This window comes from Protomyctophum bolini (assembly GCF_963924005.1).
Source record: "Protomyctophum bolini genome assembly, chromosome: 6".
NCBI classification, from domain to species: Eukaryota; Metazoa; Chordata; class Actinopteri; order Myctophiformes; family Myctophidae; genus Protomyctophum; species Protomyctophum bolini.
The window spans coordinates 32157209-32174988 of record NC_137867.1 but is presented as its reverse complement, the minus strand read 5'-3'; the positions used below and the strand labels follow the sequence as shown (position 1 = coordinate 32174988).

Sequence of the window (17780 nt, the reverse complement as noted above, 5' to 3'; positions counted from 1 at the left end):
CCATAATGTTCTACAGTACTGTCTTCTTATGACAAGTAATAATATATATATTTTAGTGGCATAGGGCATAATTTTTTCCACAATCTATAGGCTACTAGAACCTATCAGCATGAAATGCATAGTGTATTACTGAATGGACAAATTAATGCAAGCTCGGCTCACATAAGGCTTTTGAGCCCAGTTTAAAGTCACTTCACATTTTTTCTTGAATTGAATACATAGGACCACAATGGAAAACAAGCCCTCAGTGCAAGTGTGCATCATTGATTGTAATCATACCACTTTTTGCAAACTGTTAAAGTATTCAATATATCTTCTAAATTGCATAGTGTAGATTGCAGAAAACAGTATTATTATTACAGGGATTAAACATTTTTGTAAACTAAATGTATCATTCACCAATAGTGATTTGCATCTAGATTTAGAATGGTTGTCATCTACATGACCTGCTATGGCGAATTAGTTCCTGATTGACAGTCAAATAGTCAGAAACAGATGTCATGTGAATCAATAAAAAAGCATGGATTTATTCTGTGAAACAGATGACAACATGCAAAAGACAAAAATAAAAATAAAGCATGCATTTTAGAGCATTGGGGCGGGGCACTGCGCATGCCCAATGGCTTTTTGTGGCTCTCGTCTCGTGCTGTCGGTACCTCGATCTGTTGTTTGGTCTCGAGGGACCTCGTAATAAATAATACTAATAGAAGCAATCATAATAACGCCTAGCCCTGCTGCAGCGTTAGCAAAAGCTTATGTTCGCTGACTTTTTTTGCTAAGACAATATAGTTAAGTAATATAAGGTGTGTGTGTGTGTGTAGCAAGCCTACTGCAGTGTGAATTTGCCCTGGGCGTCGACTGGCCATCCATCCTGGCACTGAGCAGAGCATCCATTCCTTTCACTGGTACTGTAGCTAACGTTAGCCAGGAGGCAATTTAAGGCACAGCTGTGTCGTCAAAATGTCGGGTTACCAGGGAAAGAAAAACATTCCACGCATTACAGTGAGTATTGTATGCTTTTATATGTCGCAATATATATATTTTATTTTGCACTGACGATGTTTTAAACGAAATGCAGCAAAATATCACATCATGGTTGCTGCTACTATAGTAACGTTAGCCAAGTCTGTATCCATCCATCCATTCATTCAGTCATTCATTGATGCTGCATGCTGTCATCATCGGCTCACATCGCTGCATGCTATCATATGCTATTAATTGGTAACATAATAACTAACAGCAAGTAACGCAGGTTTCTAGCTGTTATCATTGTTCATGTAATGCAACATACATTCGAGCTGGCTTTTTCTTTTTTTATCGCATCTAATTTTGCTGGCCTGCTTCAGCTTGCACTCTGTATGCAGTTTGCGTCTGCAATTTAGCATTGGATTAACAGTGTGGAGACAGGTTCCATCTAATCATTCGGTGATATGTGACATCCATTTGTGTGTTCAGCTGCCTGCATGGACTGTCCAGTGATCTTCATGGTCATCAAGCATTCTGCATCAATTAACGTTTATTGTAGTTAAAATAGATTTGCGTTGCCATTCCCCAGGTCCTATAACACATTACCTGAGCGTATTTATAATTCATGCAGTTTCCTTGCTTTTATTTGAAGAATTTAAGCCAGCTCAGTGAACCCAACACAAAGGCACTGCATTTAGGCCTAGCAACCGGAGGACATCATGATTGTTAAAAGTAGTAAAACCTCTTCTGTAAAGTAGGTCACGCTGAGGAACATCCACCATAGCCCATTGCTTTATGCTGTGATCATAAAGCATTTATAGCCTGAGTGCATGCAGCTAAAGGTGAAGGCAATTCAGTATAGGAGGCATATCTATATGGATATATATATATATATATATATATATATATATATATGTTGTGACACTAACAGCATAGGCAGTGATTTATTCTTGTAAATACTATAGCTGTTGGAACTTCATCCAATGATAAGGATGTTTTATATGCAGCCAGTAGATAGGCCTACAGTAAACTGGCCCGGCAAGCTCCTGGCACTCAGACCATAGTTTGGATTTTGAAAGTAGCCCAAACATTTTAACGGGGCAACCAAAATTACGTTGGGTAGCCTACCTAAACAATCACAAGTCATGACCAAGTTAATTCAGCTTACCTGGCCTCAAAGATGGTGTCATAGACGGCATGGTACTAGGCCTATGTGTTTCAATTTCAAACATGCTTCTGCTTGATTAAGCATAAATAATGGATTTAATGATGATAATACAAAACAAGCAAGCAGTTTTATGCAATTCATTTTATGATAATAGTGTATTGAACCCCTAGGGCATTTTGACCAGTGAAAAGCCTACATTGATATAATTGACTTGTTATGTTGATAGTTTATACTTAAACACTTTAGGACCATGAGGATATTAGTTTAAAGAAAGACGTTACATTGTAAGGCAGGGTAAGGCTGCAGGCAAGCTTATTTGTATAGCACATTTCAACAAGAAGGCAGTTTACATATTGTGCTTTAAATTGAACTATTATATATTAAATATTCATCCTGTAATTGACATTTTAGAGTTTGTTCTACAGCAGTGTTATTTTGTTCACACAGACGGCACCAAAACCATCTAAATTTGGAGCTAGGCTATATCTCATGACCCACTTAGTGGAATAATGGCTTATTCGATCACATCAATACATCCAGTGCTTGAACACATTTAATGTATAAGCCCCATCTCTATGTCCATCCACCCTGACCATTAGTGACTGGACTACATTGCACTCATCTTAGGTTATGTTTCGTCTTGTGGAATCGGATAAAGCTCCATCTTCATTTGCTGCGCCACCTCCACCCATATGAGTCCACTTTGGTCCTCTCAGAGTTAAATGAGCACTGAACATTTCGCTGGGTGCTTTCTCCTGAGGCCTCATAGGAGGGTCGTGTGAGACCTGCTGTGCTCTCCTTCCCACTAATTTTATTATTTGAGTTATTCTTTCCACGCCACTGTTCTTCCATCATTCATCCATTATGCGTCCTCCATCAATCCTTGCCTCTTCAAGCACTGTCTAATTTGTCTCTGAATGAACCACATTGGCCCAGTGATCATTTTCCATAATTTCTACATGGGATAGCTGGTTCTCCAGTTACAGTAGTAAACAATAATGATCAATATAAGCAATATTATATATATTATATTTATTAGCAATGTCTTGGTGGGATTCTTCCTAACTTCAGACAATCTCCATAATGGTCTTGGTCTTGCATTTTTGTTACTCATAATGCAGGGGTCTTCAACAGGGGGTCCAGGATCCCTAGGGGTTCCTCAGAGTTACTACAGGGGAGCCGCCAAATCTTTGTTTGTTATGAACTGTTTTTTACATTAACCACTTTAACCCTTTTTTTTAAAGGGAAAATAGCAGATCTACAAGCTTGTGATCTTGTAGATTGGTTATTTTCGGCAAAGTGGTTTGGTGTATTGGGAAAGAACAGTACAAGTACAAGTTTTCCATGTATTACGCTACACAAGTCTATGAATCTATGAAATCAATGAAAATGTTTGATTTTATAAAATAGGTAGTGGGGGTCCCTGCTTCATCCCTCTCAGCTAAGGGGTCCTTGGCCTGAAAAACATTGAAGACCCCTGTATGTATTGAATAGTGTACTAGACTTCACTGTCACCTCCTTCTTTAGAGTGATCGTCTCCTAATCAAAGGGGCGAAGATAGTTAATGATGATCAGTCATTCCTGGCAGACATCTATATGGAGGATGGAGTCATAAAGTAAGTTTTCATCACATTCCTTCGTGGTTTCGTTTTCTTGAACCCTGCAGATTTAATTAGGTGGTAATAGCAGTGCTACAGTATGATGTATACAATTTTCCTGTAGGCTACTATAAATACTGCCACTGCTGCTATTAGTGGTCCAATATGACCTGATAGCCTAATTATCAGGAGTGTGTGACTTCCTCTCTTTGCTGGGTAACACCTATTCTACACTGTCAGCGATGCGAGTGAGCCAACAATGAAATCTCACTAGAGTCTCTATTTGAGCAAATCTTTGTGGCCCCAAACACTTTTATTGGTGGAGATCTACATGCTACTATTTATTGGTTATTTGATTGGTTCAGGGTACGTCTCTCAACGCAATGGCCGACACGATCAGGACAGTTTGTCGCGTGATATCGCCTTCAGAATGCTCACACCTTGCCTGTGTAGTTGAGGTGTTATGCCACTGATCAACTGAAAAGCAAAACAAACATATATTAATAATATTAATCATAATAAATAAATACAAAACATAAATAATTTAGCTGAGAATGTGAACTTGAAGGTAAATAACCCAGCCAAGCGCAAATGACTCGGTCTTAAGAAACAAGAAAGAAATTAAATTAGTGATAGCTTGTACTACCAGCATTACAAGCAGCATTTGATCTATAATGTTTTTGTTTTTATATATTGATATACATTTTCATTATGAGGAATACTTGTTATCTAGATTTGACAAAGATGTATTCCTTCCTACAGTAGACCTCATGTATTAGCATTAATTTGACATCTTAAGGTGAGACACCCCAGGTGAAATCATGATTTTTCTTTTTTTTTTTTTTTTGCTATTTTGCTTCCTAAACATGTTTTCTTTCAAACTAAAGCAAAATACACATTAAAAATACAGATTTAGATGTTTAGTTGGATAGTTTATTTAAGCCAATGACAGCTCGTTTTTCGGGGTGAAAAGCCACCATCTCTATTTTCATGATTGGTTGTTGGTACAAAGGAAGTGACCATATTTGGATCAGACCACAGTCAGCTTGAGGTCCAGACCTTTCCAATGATATATGCCATTATATGTTGTTGCCAAGGTTTGGATGAGATATTTTGTCTCAAAATAGTGGCTTCAAATAAAACGTTTTGGAATTTTACAATACAAATCTTTAAAGGCCGTTTTCTCAAAATAAGTTTTCCTCATACTTGGGACAAAGAATCTCCACTTCAGTTGAACTCACATACACCAAACTTTCCAGTCTTATTCATAACTATATTCCGCAGACATTTACACATGGATTTGTTGATATATCATTCACAGCCTGATTTACATCACATTTTATACCAAAAAAATGCCGAAAATTGGGTTTTTTATGCCTGTTGACACTATTTTCTGATTTGTGGAGTGATAATTAGAGATATCAAAAATCCCATGTGTAATTTTCTTTGTCTCTAATGTGTCAACAAAATGAAATGATAATTTTGAACCTGGCTTTATCCGATCTTCAGATTTATCGTCCCGAAATGTATGCAAATTAGCGCATATAATGCCTAATTTGCATATTTAAACATATAATTTCAGAAAACTTGTAATACAAAAAATCTTAGTTTTAATATAAGTAATCAACTGGAGAAGTTTCATTGTGATAGCTATTATTTAACTTTTTTTCCCTATTCACCTGGGGTGTCTCGCCTTAAACTCTGAATCCATCTTCCTCATTCTTTCATAAAGCCACTCGCCTCTCATATTCACATCTTTCATCTATCTTGTCTCTCTTTCAGGCAGATTGGAGACAACCTGATTGTCCCTGGTGGAGTGAAGATCATTGAGGCCCATGGGCGCATGGTGATCCCTGGGGGAATCGATGTTCACACACGCTTCCAGATGCCCGACCGGGGCATGGTCTCAGCAGACGACTTCTACCAGGGAACCAGGGCAGCATTAGCTGGGGGAACAACCATGATCAGTATGTATAGAACCCAAACGTCCCTATACTCGGGGCCACCGTTCAAAGAAAATTGATTGATTGATTCAATACTTGAATACTTTATTAGCAGAAATGTAAACGGTACAGAGTACAGTCAAACACACATCACCGGAAAAAGTCCTTGCGGTCTTGTTTATATTCAGGTCCTGGTTATTCAATTCATAATCATGACATGAAAAATAACAACAAAATTCAAATCATCATGAAAAGTAATTATGATAAAAAAAGGATATCTACAGGTTGGGGAAAACATCAGGTGGGGGGGTAGTTACTTGACTTGACTAAGGGAGGAGCAATCATTTCCTCTCCCTTTGGCCTGCTGAAAGGTGGATTTTCAGGCCTGTTTTAAAGGATGCCAGGGCATTCCACACTTGGGTGGCAGTGCTATAGAAGGAGAATTTATATATGTTTGTTTTGAAAGTGGGTGGTACCAGATCGTTGTTCTCGCTTCCTCTAGTATTGTGCCAATAACCAATCTACAAGCTCATTGTGGCCATTTTGGTTCAGATTTGGTGTAGAGGGAAAAATGGAGGAGAGTATAGTCCCATGAGGGATTCCGGTTAACTAAGTATATAGGATTTAAGTGGTTAATCTCAAGACAAAGGAACTCTTAGCATTTCTCAATCAAGGGGCATTGTCAAGCAGCTTTACTGAAACACGTACAGTATCTCTAGCAGCAAATGTGCAGTGATGTCAAGCGTGTGATTGCATTATAACTGTGGACCGTGCACACCAAAGCCCACCTGTACTGATCTTCTCTTGTTTCCAGTGGACCATGTGCTGCCAGAGCCTGGTGTGGGTCTAACTGCAGCCTTCAACCAGTGGAGGGAGTGGGCAGACAGCAAGTCGTGCTGTGACTACTCGCTGCACGTGGACATCACTGAGTGGCATAAGGGTGTCCAAGAAGAGATGGAGAGCCTGGTGAAGGACCATGGTATGCATACTCCCAGTGTTGATCTCGCCGACTAAAACTATGACGAAAAATGTTCGTCGACTAGTTTTTTCCACTGACACAAAAAAAAAGCCATGATGACTAAAACTATGGCTAAATATACTGACAATTTCGTCAACAAATAAAAACTAGTTGTTAGGGTGGGACTAGTCACTAGTGGAGAAGAGATCATTTCATGTTCGCCGGTTGCACTCGGGGGTTACGCTCTGAAAATAGCAGATGTACAAGCTCTGTGTGTTGTGAGCTTGTAGTAAGTAGATCGTCTATTTTCAGCATGCAACCAAGTGTAAAATCTGCCATTATGACGCCATCAAGGCGCACCAAAATGCATTTTTCGCGATAAATTCAACTGTAGATCAACTAAAACTAGACTAACAGTAAAACATTTCAGGTGACTAAAATATGACTAAAACTAAATGTTCTTTTTATTCAAAAGACTATGACTAAAACTAAATCTAAATTTGCAACATTAATGCATACACCCAACCGTTTGAGTTCATACCAGGACACATTATATAGCCTAACCAGCATTTTGCCACATGACTGAACACACTTCTATTGAGCTGACAACCCCCCACAGTTTGTCATTTAGCCAGGATCGTTTAAATTATTGAGTTAAAAAATGTCCTTTTCAACTGTCCTAGCCAAGACAGGCAACAGCCTAATTATAATATAATATAAACACAATTACAGACAGAAAATACAACAGGAGACAATTAAATAAATACATTTATGAGAGTCCATATAACATTGACATAAGGAATTGTTTTAATTGAAATCACTTATCCTCTGGTGAAAAGCTGCTATTTGTAAAATGCTTTTAGCACAAATTACACAATTGTGACTGTTCAGCAATATTTTGGGTTTGGTTAATAGATTGCTAGAGATCACATCTTCTTGATGGCCGACATTGAGTTATCAGATATTTCCATGGAATGTTTTTATTGGATTATGGATATATTGAGGTTTATTAATATTCACAATTGGCTCAACAAGATAATCTCCACAATTCAACATACTATTCATAATCCTTTTGGTAGAGCAATGCAAAATCACTTCTGGGTTGTAGGACTACAAACTATAGCATTCTATTGCTTGGGTTGCTTTCATGGCTTTATCTGTTCTTACTGAGACTGTAAACGTAAAATAATAACATATAAAATCTTGATTACGATCAAGAAAATGTACAAAAAGGATTTATTGGGTTAGGGTTACAATAATCGATAATCAATCTGAATAAAAATCATTGATTTTGGGGAGACATTTTGAAATTGTAGTCGAAATCTTCTAAAAATAGAGAGAATAGCAGATCGGCAATCTCTGAACGCTCTGTGATTCGACGCATTGTGAGCTTGTAGATCTGCTATTGCTCGCTGTTGTTGTAGAATTTAAATACAGCTTAAGTATCAGACTAATCGATTGTAAAAAAGCTATTACAATGTTTTTGCCATCGATTTGTTGATATTTAAAAAATTTAACCAAAACTAAAATACTCTCGATTATTTGATTACTCCAAAAAGTTTATAGAATAATTGCTATGAAAATAATTAATAGTTTCAGCCCCAAAGTTGATTCTCTTGATTATAATTCAATTTAACATTGCAAAATCTTTGTGCTGAGCTTAAATTACTCGCTCTTAACTTTGCTGGTCTGTGGTTTATATCCTTCTGTTTTTACTTTCCACTTTGTTCTTTGTCTTTTCATCCTTTTGCACTTCTTATTTTATCCTTGGCTGCTTTCTGTAATTTTCTATCTGCAGGTGTCAACTCTTTCCTGGTCTATTTGGCTTATAAGGATATTTTCCAACTTTCTGACACTCAGGTATGCTTGGCTATGTATCGCTATCAAATGGACACTGGAGGCTCTCTTGTCTTTCTCTCTCCGCTGCTTAGCTTTCTTAAACGTTGGCAGGCTAACTTGCATAATGACCAGACTATCCTTATGTCACAATTCTATACGACAATCCGCCATGAAAAACGGCAAAATATAATTCCCGCTACTTACAAATGCCTATATTCAGCACTGTACATACTAAGCGTGGTGTTGATGGAAATCATTGCCCCACAACGTGGAAGGAAGGAAGGAGTAAACTAATCAACTCATGCTGCCTCAAAAGAAGACCAAAAAAAACAGCTATATGCTACGTATATATCACTGTTGAATTTGAAATTTGTGGTATAATGATTACCGGAAGAGACCTGTATCATTGTTAGTCCAAATGTAAGTAAATTTATTATATTAGTATATAGTAGAATTGAGACACAGTTTGTATACACTCACTCTCTATAGATGTATGACGTCTTCAGTGTCATCCGAGACCTTGGAGCCATTGCACAGGTCCATGCTGAGAATGGGGATATCATTGCTGAGGTAAAAGAAAAATCATTCAAATAAAAGAATATTGCGTTTATACTGTATATGTATATAATATCTTCTTTCTTTTTAAAATCGTAATACAATTGTTCTTATTTTGGGTCTTTAGGAGCAGCGCCGCATTATGGAGCTGGGCATCACTGGTCCAGAGGGCCACGTGCTTAGCCGTCCAGAGGAGGTACGATACTCTATAACTGCCATTAATCTCTGAAGTCTGACCTGCCCTCTCTTACAGCTCAGAGGTTTAAAGTGCCTAAAAACTCCAACCTAAGAAAAAAGTAATCTGATAATGGATACAGCATGTAAATATATTGTTTAGCGTTACATTTGAGTAAGAATCAAATTAGGTCATGTCATGTCATGGCAGCCAAATAGGTGTCTGGCTTAATTTGTGTGTGGTCTGTCCTGCTTTGCAGGTGGAAGCAGAGGCAGTCAACCGCTCCGTCACCGTAGCCAATCAGACAAACTGCCCTCTCTACATCACCAAGGTTATGAGCAAGAGTGCTGCTGATGTCATTGCCCTTGCCAGGAAAAGGGGTGAGGGGAATGGAAAAAAAATACTAAAATTGGCTCCATTTTCTTCACTGCTCCAATTCTATGTCTGACTTTTGACATTTTGACACTTGGGGCGTGGGCCATGTGTGGCCTGTCTATTGTAATAGGTGCTGTGGTTTATGGAGAGCCCATCTCTGCAAGCCTGGGAACTGACGGCACCCATTACTGGAGCAAGAACTGGGCTAAAGCTGCAACCTTCGTCACCTCTCCACCACTAAGTCCAGATCCCACCACCCCCGACTACCTCAACTCTCTGCTCTCCTGGTAGGTGCTCCAGTGACAGGGTCCTAATTATAGCTCAATCACCATGGTAAATGTGTTTTATATCCACCCAGCCATGTTTCAAACTTACTGTCATCAACTCATCTTACCAGGGTGCTTGTAATGTTTGTATTGTTTGTATCATTCAGCATAGCTGTGTCCAATAGGTGGTGTAGTTGCACATGACATTTCTTCACAGTGCTGAATATCTATATTGTACAGCTGAAAGGAGGTTGACATTTTTTTTAGACCTTTAATTAAATTAATGAATTAATTAAATAAATAATTAAAATAAAAGTAATATGCTCACACAAGATGAAGATTCAAATTGTTATAGTCTAGATTGGCTATTACGACGCTATCAAGGGCTGCCAAAATACATTTTGTCTGCAAAATCAACTGTAGATTTAGTCGACATTAAATTAAAATCGTATGATATTTAGTCGACTAACATTAAACTAGATTAAACATTTTAGATGACTAAAATATGACTAAAAGTAAAAAATATACAAATTCAAAGGTCTATGGCTAAACTAAATCAAACGTTGCTGTCAAAATCAACAATGTTCAATAGACAGACAGTATATGTGGCAAATAGGCATTAGGAGGCACGGCTTGCTCTTTAGTATTTACGTGTACTGTATCTATAACCTCACGTCACCTGGCTTTCCACCGTGGAGGAATTTTAAACTAGAGGAATAATTTTGGACGATGACGTAAAGTTATTTCCGCTCCGACTGGATCGGAAACCTGAAAATGGTATTGATCCCAGGCTAATGGTTCAGACCATGGTATTGATCCCAGGCTAATTATATCTATGGTTCACTTCAGAAATGCTAAAAGCTCAGCTGCACCTTTGCCAATAGGTGTCAGTATGGAGTTCAAGAACAGCTTTTGTACCGGTACTTGAAGTTGGTTTTATTGGCGTTGCCCGATCTATGAGTGACATAAGAGGCTTTTTAGTAAATTTTCTTCCATTTATGTTAATATCTTTGAATTGGATGATTATGAGAAACTTGAGCTATGTTTCAGGAAAGTAGCTATTGTTGTGGAGAATTGTATATGTCAGGCTTGGGAAGGAAGATAGAACACTGTATGAATCTGATCTGTAATATATTGGAACGTATTACCCTGTATGTAATTCAAACACGCTTGAATTGTAAAGTAGTGTAAAGTAGTGAGGGTAAATTATACACTTCAATCAATCTAGAACGCAGAAACCTTTCTTGGAGAATCAGTTAGTACTTCTTTATGTTTCCCTCCAGTGGGGACCTGCAGGTCAGCGGTAGTGCTCACTGCACTTTCCACACCTCTCAGCGTGCTGTGGGCAAAGAGGACTTCACCATGATCCCACAGGGTACCAATGGAACTGAGGAGAGGCTGTCCATCATCTGGGACAAATGTGTGGTAAGGGAGAATACCTACATGTACAGAGTAGTGCTGCACAATTCATCAAGAAACGATCTAGATTCAGACACCTATGCAATCTCATTTTGTGAAGAATCGTGCATTGGCGGTCCAATTCATTTTAGTAACTCTAAAATGAGAATCGTGTGAGAATCATGATCTCAATTCTTGTGAAGGAGAATCAAGATTCACATTTGAGCAAGAATCGTGCAGCACTAGCACACAGTGAAATCCTGCGTGACCTGGCATCCCTAATTTGGGAAGGTCATTAGGTATGTGCATGCATAACATGAGTGAGTTTAACATAGTTTAATGTAATCCGATAGGACTTTTCTGTTTGGATGTATGGGCTGTCAAGACCAGAAAGTAGTTTTTTTGCCACTCAGTAGGCGTTCCCACATAACGTCCGGGTATGATGATGATGTTACGCACATACCCTCTATAGCACATCTACAAACTAAAAATGCGTCGCAGCTTGTAGGTCGGCATTATTCGCCATGTGACACCGTCATACAATGAAGTATAAAATTGGCTTAATGGTTTTAATTAGCAATCAGGATTGTACTTATTTCTACAAGGTTCCTATTATCGAGTGTGCTGTACCTGGGTGTTACTGACTAGGATTAACAAAAAAAAATATATATATATAATGTTTAAAAGTAAACGTTATCCTCTGTCCCACAAGGTGACTGGTAAGATGGATGAGAACCAATTTGTGGCGGTGACGAGCACCAATGCCGCCAAGATCTTCAACTTGTATCCCCGCAAGGGCCGCATTGCCGTGGGCTCTGATGCTGACCTTGTGCTGTGGGATCCAGATGTTACCAAGATCATCTCAGCCAAGAGCCACAACCTGGTTAGATTTGAACAAACGTTTGCTGTTTTGTTCCTCCTCATGGTTATGGTGATGATGATGGCCATGCATGCAATGTTTCTTACGTTCCTCTTTTGATCTCACCACTTAACGCACAGAAAATAGCGGAATGGCAACATATTGCTTTGATAGGTTTGGATTTGGATTGGTTTGATTCAAGTAACGTCCAAACCACACCCATGACTAATTCAGTGCTAATTAGTGTAGCGCATGTTTGGCACAGTAATAATAGCAAAATGGCATTGGCCACGCCTCCACGTGTTACGTTAAGACATAAGACCTGGTGGTCTTGCATGTCTTAATTAAGACGTAATAGGGCCCTGACAGTGCACAGGACAACCTCTTTGTCTTACCTTTGCCTACCACCCTTCTCTCACATCTCTATCATCAGAGTTCTTCACTTCTCCCCCACAGGCTGTGGAGTATAACATATTTGAGGGCACTGAGCTGCGTGGAGGTCCTCTGGTGGTCATTAGCCAGGGCAAGGTTGTATTTGAAGAAGGTAACCTTCACACCACAGAGGGCTGCGGGCGCTATATCAGCCGCAGGCCTTTCCCTGACCATGTGTACAAGAGGATAAAGGCACGCAGCAGGGTGAGTCCTTTTTCCACATTGTAATCAGCTGAGCCTACCGGGTATAGGGTTCCATATATGGAGTGATGAGTATAAATGATGAAAATACTTATTATCAAATTCAATATTTTTAACTGAAAACAACTAATTATGTTAAAATTGTACAATTAAAAATATATATATTTTCACTGCTGGATTAACATAATTCAAGATTTCAGTTGATAATTTGTGATGACCATGGCATCGCCTTATATTTATCATAATGTTATTATCTAAATGAGTTGCATAGATTAACCAAATGAATTAATCAACAACGACAATGGCCTTGGACACAGCTGACACAGCTGACAGGAGTTCCCAGGGGTCAGTATGATGGTCCAGTGTCTGAGGTGACTGAGCCTCCCAAAGCGAGGTCCACAGGGTCCTCGGTGAAGACCTCCCCTGCCAAGCAGGAGCAGCAGCAGCAACAGCAGCAAGCTCCCCAGCCCGTCCGTAACCTTCACCAGTCTGGATTCAGTCTGTCTGGTGAGTACAAAACAAAACTGCCGCAGCCTTGAGTTGCCCAGTGTTTGCATCACCTGGCATTTGCAGATGTCCAATTATTACCAGAAGGTCAATGTAGCTGTCTAAATCTCTTAATCGCAGGTGCCCAATTTGACGATAACATTCCTCGTCGTAACACCCAACGCATCGCTGCTCCTCCCGGTGGAAGATCCAACATCACCAACCTCGGCTAAGCTCTCGTCTCTGTGAACCGGGGTGTGGGCCAGAGACCAGAGGCCGTTTGCAGCACTGTCACAGAGGTTGCCAGAGGTTGTTTCATCTGGGTATTGAAACAACCTCTGGCACTCTGACACATCCCACCCCTCAAACAAACACTCCATCCATTTTTGGGAACACACTGCTACGTCATTTAATGTAAACACAATTGACTTATGTTTTATTCCAACTTCCTGCCATTTTATTTTTTACAGAAGAGTCAAGTGAATTGTTGAGAATATGCACTGGTGGTGGAGTTATATAACCTGCAAAGAAAAATTATGCATTTAACATTTTGTTTGGAACTTGCAGTATTTTATCAGTGGACAAAGTATTCAAACGTACAGATTGAAATTGTGAAAATAGCAGATCTACAAGCTCACAACATGTACGCTATGACACATTGTGAGCTTAGAGATCGGCTATTTTCACTATATTTGAAATGGGTTAATTCTTCATAATGTATTTTTGTACGTTTCGGTCCCTTCCTATAAATGTACTGGACAATAAAGTACATCACAGTACAGTACTCAAGTAAAGGTACTTAGTTACTGTTCACCACTCATTTTAACTTCTCCAGGTGTTACTTATGCTGTGTACTATGCATGCAGTCTATTATTGTGTGTCTTGCTGCAGGTCAAACTAAACAATTCACTTCAGTCTTCCTTTGGTCTCATTGTTGCACATGCTCCTCTTTTCTTTGAATCGTCTTTTGTTTTACGTTTTTGCCTTGTGATAGTAAAACATTAACTCTGAATTATTAGTGTTTGAATGCACTGACTGCACTAAATGGAACTGAAAGGGTATTGTAGTGCTAACCCATTCAAGGTTATTATTTAGGCTCACCACATTATTTTCCACCCCTTAGCATGGGAACCTTTGACAATAGGGGAAAGAAGTATCTACCGGTATTTTCCTGTCTTTTGGAAATATGTGAAGTTGTGAACCATTTGCCTCATCCCATTCCATTTTCAACGTCACTTGTTGGATGATGTCCACTAATCACACTGACATTGAGAGACCTGCTTCCCAACACCCTCTCTGCACTTGGTGCTATACAACCATTGCTGTGTATGTGCAGATGATGGTATATTAATATTATGTTGTCTCCTATCTCCACTTGAACCACTTTCAACCTGGCCTCCCTATTTTGGGCACGTCTTTATAGACATAGGGGAGACGGGACCACAATTTTCAAAGAATTCCAAAAAGAAAATCAGAAATAGTGAAGATAGTAAATCTAGATTGACTCATCTATTTTCGTTATTTGTCATACAATGAAGTATATAGGGCTTAAGTGGTTTAACGCAGCAGCTGTAATGCTTTGTTAATAACTGTGGTAGGGGTAGCATTGCCATATAATCTGTTTTATCCAAATTGGTTTTGCCTTTGCACCAAAAAAATCCAAATGGTGAATACTGTATTTGAGATTGCAACCTTTGTATTGGATATGTCTGTACTATTGGTATGTATATGATGTTTGTTAATCATAACGACTTGCCTGCCTGTTCTATAAGATACTATGTGAGAATCATGCATCTATGAAGGTTCTTCAAGAATTTTTACCATAAGCTTTGAGACCTGATGAAAAGTGCTTCTTGTATGTATATGAAATCCATGACAGTGTGCTGATAATGATGTGTCCTTGGTCATATGGTTCCTTAGACTAACAAGTCCTATTGATGTTGTGAATGAAATTGAAATGTTTGATTCTCCTTCCATTGCCCGTTTTACCTATCATACGTTGCTGACCCTAAACTTGTCAGACGTACACCTTTACAAAGTACACATATTGATACTTTTACAGTATGTAGCACTGTGTGTAGTGCTCTGTTTTGACCAATCCTCTGCATATTGTAAAACTTGGAATTATTTCTTCATTGCCTTGTCAAGTGTTGGTTTTATATGCCAAGCTAGTGTGTGAAGTGAAGTGAAGTGAACTGCAGTTGGAGAGGTTTCTTGGTAGTTTTTGTTTTGTTTTTTCTTCACATTGAGCACTGTTGTTGCTTATCTCTGAGCTTGTGTTATAATCTTGGTCACATATGTTTTATAGACTATCAGGATTTGGGGGAATTCTACAGTAGTTCCTGACAGCATTCAATCCTATCAGTGTTGATGTCAATGGATTAAATTAGTGAAAAAAATAGTATTTGCATCATTTTTTTACTGGGTATCCAAATACTTTGATGTCATTTAAGGATTGTAGGCAGGAGGTGTGAAATCAAAATTGGAAAATAAAATGTTATGTTTGTTCCGCACGGCTCTGCTTTGAGAGAGGGAGAGAGTCTGACTATTTAGCCCACAGAATAACATTTCCAATGTTGGGTACTGAAGCAGATCCAACACAATAACCCAGCAATGACGGTCAAGCTGATGAAACGTGCTGCGTTTTCTGCTTGTAATAAGTAGGTGAAACAGTACTGCGCTTGCATTTGAGACAACCACACTAAATGTATTTATTGTATGTATTCACAAGAGCACATACTGTTACTGTACACACATGTACCCACCATCACACTACTCTCAAAGGTGTAATGCATAGTTAAACTTAGCCCGAGCTAAGTTAATGCTGTTGCGCTATGGACCAGAGCTAAGTTAAACTAGACCCTTGCTATAATGAGAAGCGCTGACATTCTCAATTATGGATGTGCAAATTGTGCAGTATTGTTATAGGTAACAGTATTGTGTGTTTTCTATAGGTTTCCAAGGTTTGCCATCATTTGTACTTCTTATTTGAATGAATGAATGAATGGCAACAATAGAGACAGCCTTACACTAGGTGGAAGTATTGAGACACTGCAGAACATTGGGCTCTCCCTAGCTCTGGAGATGTCCATAAGGCTATGGACCAGAGCTAAGCTCTCCCATTGGGACACATGGATGTCCTAACATCATGGATGTCCTAACATCGATGTCACTTTGAATGCACACACTAAGCAAAGGTTTATGATTCCTTGGATTCAATGTCCTGAGAGTTGCAACGGTTGCCCAATTAGACTTTGAAAATGTTGCACATAGCCACACACTGCTTATAATCCAGGGAAGGGGGGCATCGTACCAGCTACGAGAGCCAAAGTCATATTGTGCAGGTTTTGCAGAGATGAAATCTCACAGGGACGTGTGTTGGTGGAACATGATGAGTCATCAGTGTTAGATAGTTATGGTTGCACTTGCAGTTATGGAGAAGAAACCACTACCATAGCACTATTCTGACCACAATTCCTCCTTGAACACCTTCCATTTGTCACTGATAGTAAAGATTGATTTGGCTCTCATCAGTTCAATGCCGTCAAGACCCAAGCTTTGAAGATGGCATACAGCTGCCATGAATTTCAGTCCAATTACATTCCAAGTGTCAAGAGACTCAAGACTGAGGGGTCAGAAATTTGCATCATTGCTTTAGTTTCAGAATAATAACAAGGAATATTTGGATAATCAGAAACAAAGGATCCATCATACTCCTTCTATTCCAATTTCTATCTGACCCCTGCGAAGACAAAGATGTAATACATTTTACAATGTAGGATTTTATCTGACGATCTTATGCAGAGCGACTTTCAAAGTACAAGATATGACATGAACCCTAGTCAAACAAACAGACAGGATTAATGGTCAAGTAAATGTGCTACAAAATAACTAGAATACCAGGTAAACATCAAACTTTCATCTGTCTAAACAGCATTATGCGTATGTCTAATAGAGCGCCGAAGTCCTGACGTCACTCGCTCGTCCCCAGTTGATTCTTCATATCCATATGAGTGAAGCGGCCTGGATGATTTGTTTATTTTTCAAACACAGTTCTTATATGAGGCGATCTAAAATCTCCCTATGGGGATTACAAGGCAAATAAAAGTACATGAACTGCGCCCTCTACCGATATTGACATCAGACTTCGGTTCTCTATTGAATAAATTACATAACATGAGAACAATAACCAACATATATCTGAATTGTACATTTATCAAATAAATACAAATATAAATAATTACAGGCGAAGAAGTGATACAAGGAAGGCGGATCGAGTGCTGGGGGATGGGTTGGAGTCTGAACCGGCAAGGTTTCAGATTGCGGCAGAAACTGGGGAGTGAGTCTGTAGTTGACTCCGAGTCCTGACTGAGGTCATTCCATAGCTTGGGAGCCAGGAGGGAGAAGAGTCTAGGACACTTGGATCGTGGGAAACAATGTTATTGTTGTTGACCTGTAAAACCATGTAGGCATTCTTTGGCATGAGGTTCTGTTCCAGTACAGTACATGTCACACGCTATCTGAGAGTTGGGGAGAGAGAGATATAGACATATTGGGAGGA

At 39.1% G+C, this 17780-nt stretch overlaps 1 protein-coding gene across 2 annotated transcripts; it reads left to right on the top strand.

Annotated features, from left to right (window-relative positions):
- Positions 1–960: 960 nt before the first annotated feature.
- Positions 961–13481, top strand: LOC308316504 (dihydropyrimidinase-related protein 2-like; the record flags this gene model as incomplete). 2 transcript variants are annotated; one of them, XM_080765156.1, is made up of 14 exons in its annotated part: positions 961–1002; positions 3662–3750; positions 5515–5699; positions 6490–6654; positions 8432–8493; positions 8962–9042; positions 9155–9223; positions 9462–9582; positions 9708–9864; positions 11127–11268; positions 11954–12124; positions 12557–12736; positions 13051–13240; positions 13361–13481. In XM_080765156.1, 14 exons carry the CDS (start codon positions 961–963, stop codon positions 13450–13452), a joined length of 1746 nt encoding a protein of 581 aa, XP_080621282.1. In that variant the 3' UTR covers positions 13453–13481. The 2 variants fall into 2 exon arrangements, with proteins under 2 accessions (XP_080621282.1, XP_080621283.1); XM_080765157.1 differs by lacking the exon at positions 13361–13481 and having other exon boundaries at positions 12534–12736; positions 13051–13188.
- Between the last annotated feature and the right edge of the window lie 4299 nt (positions 13482–17780).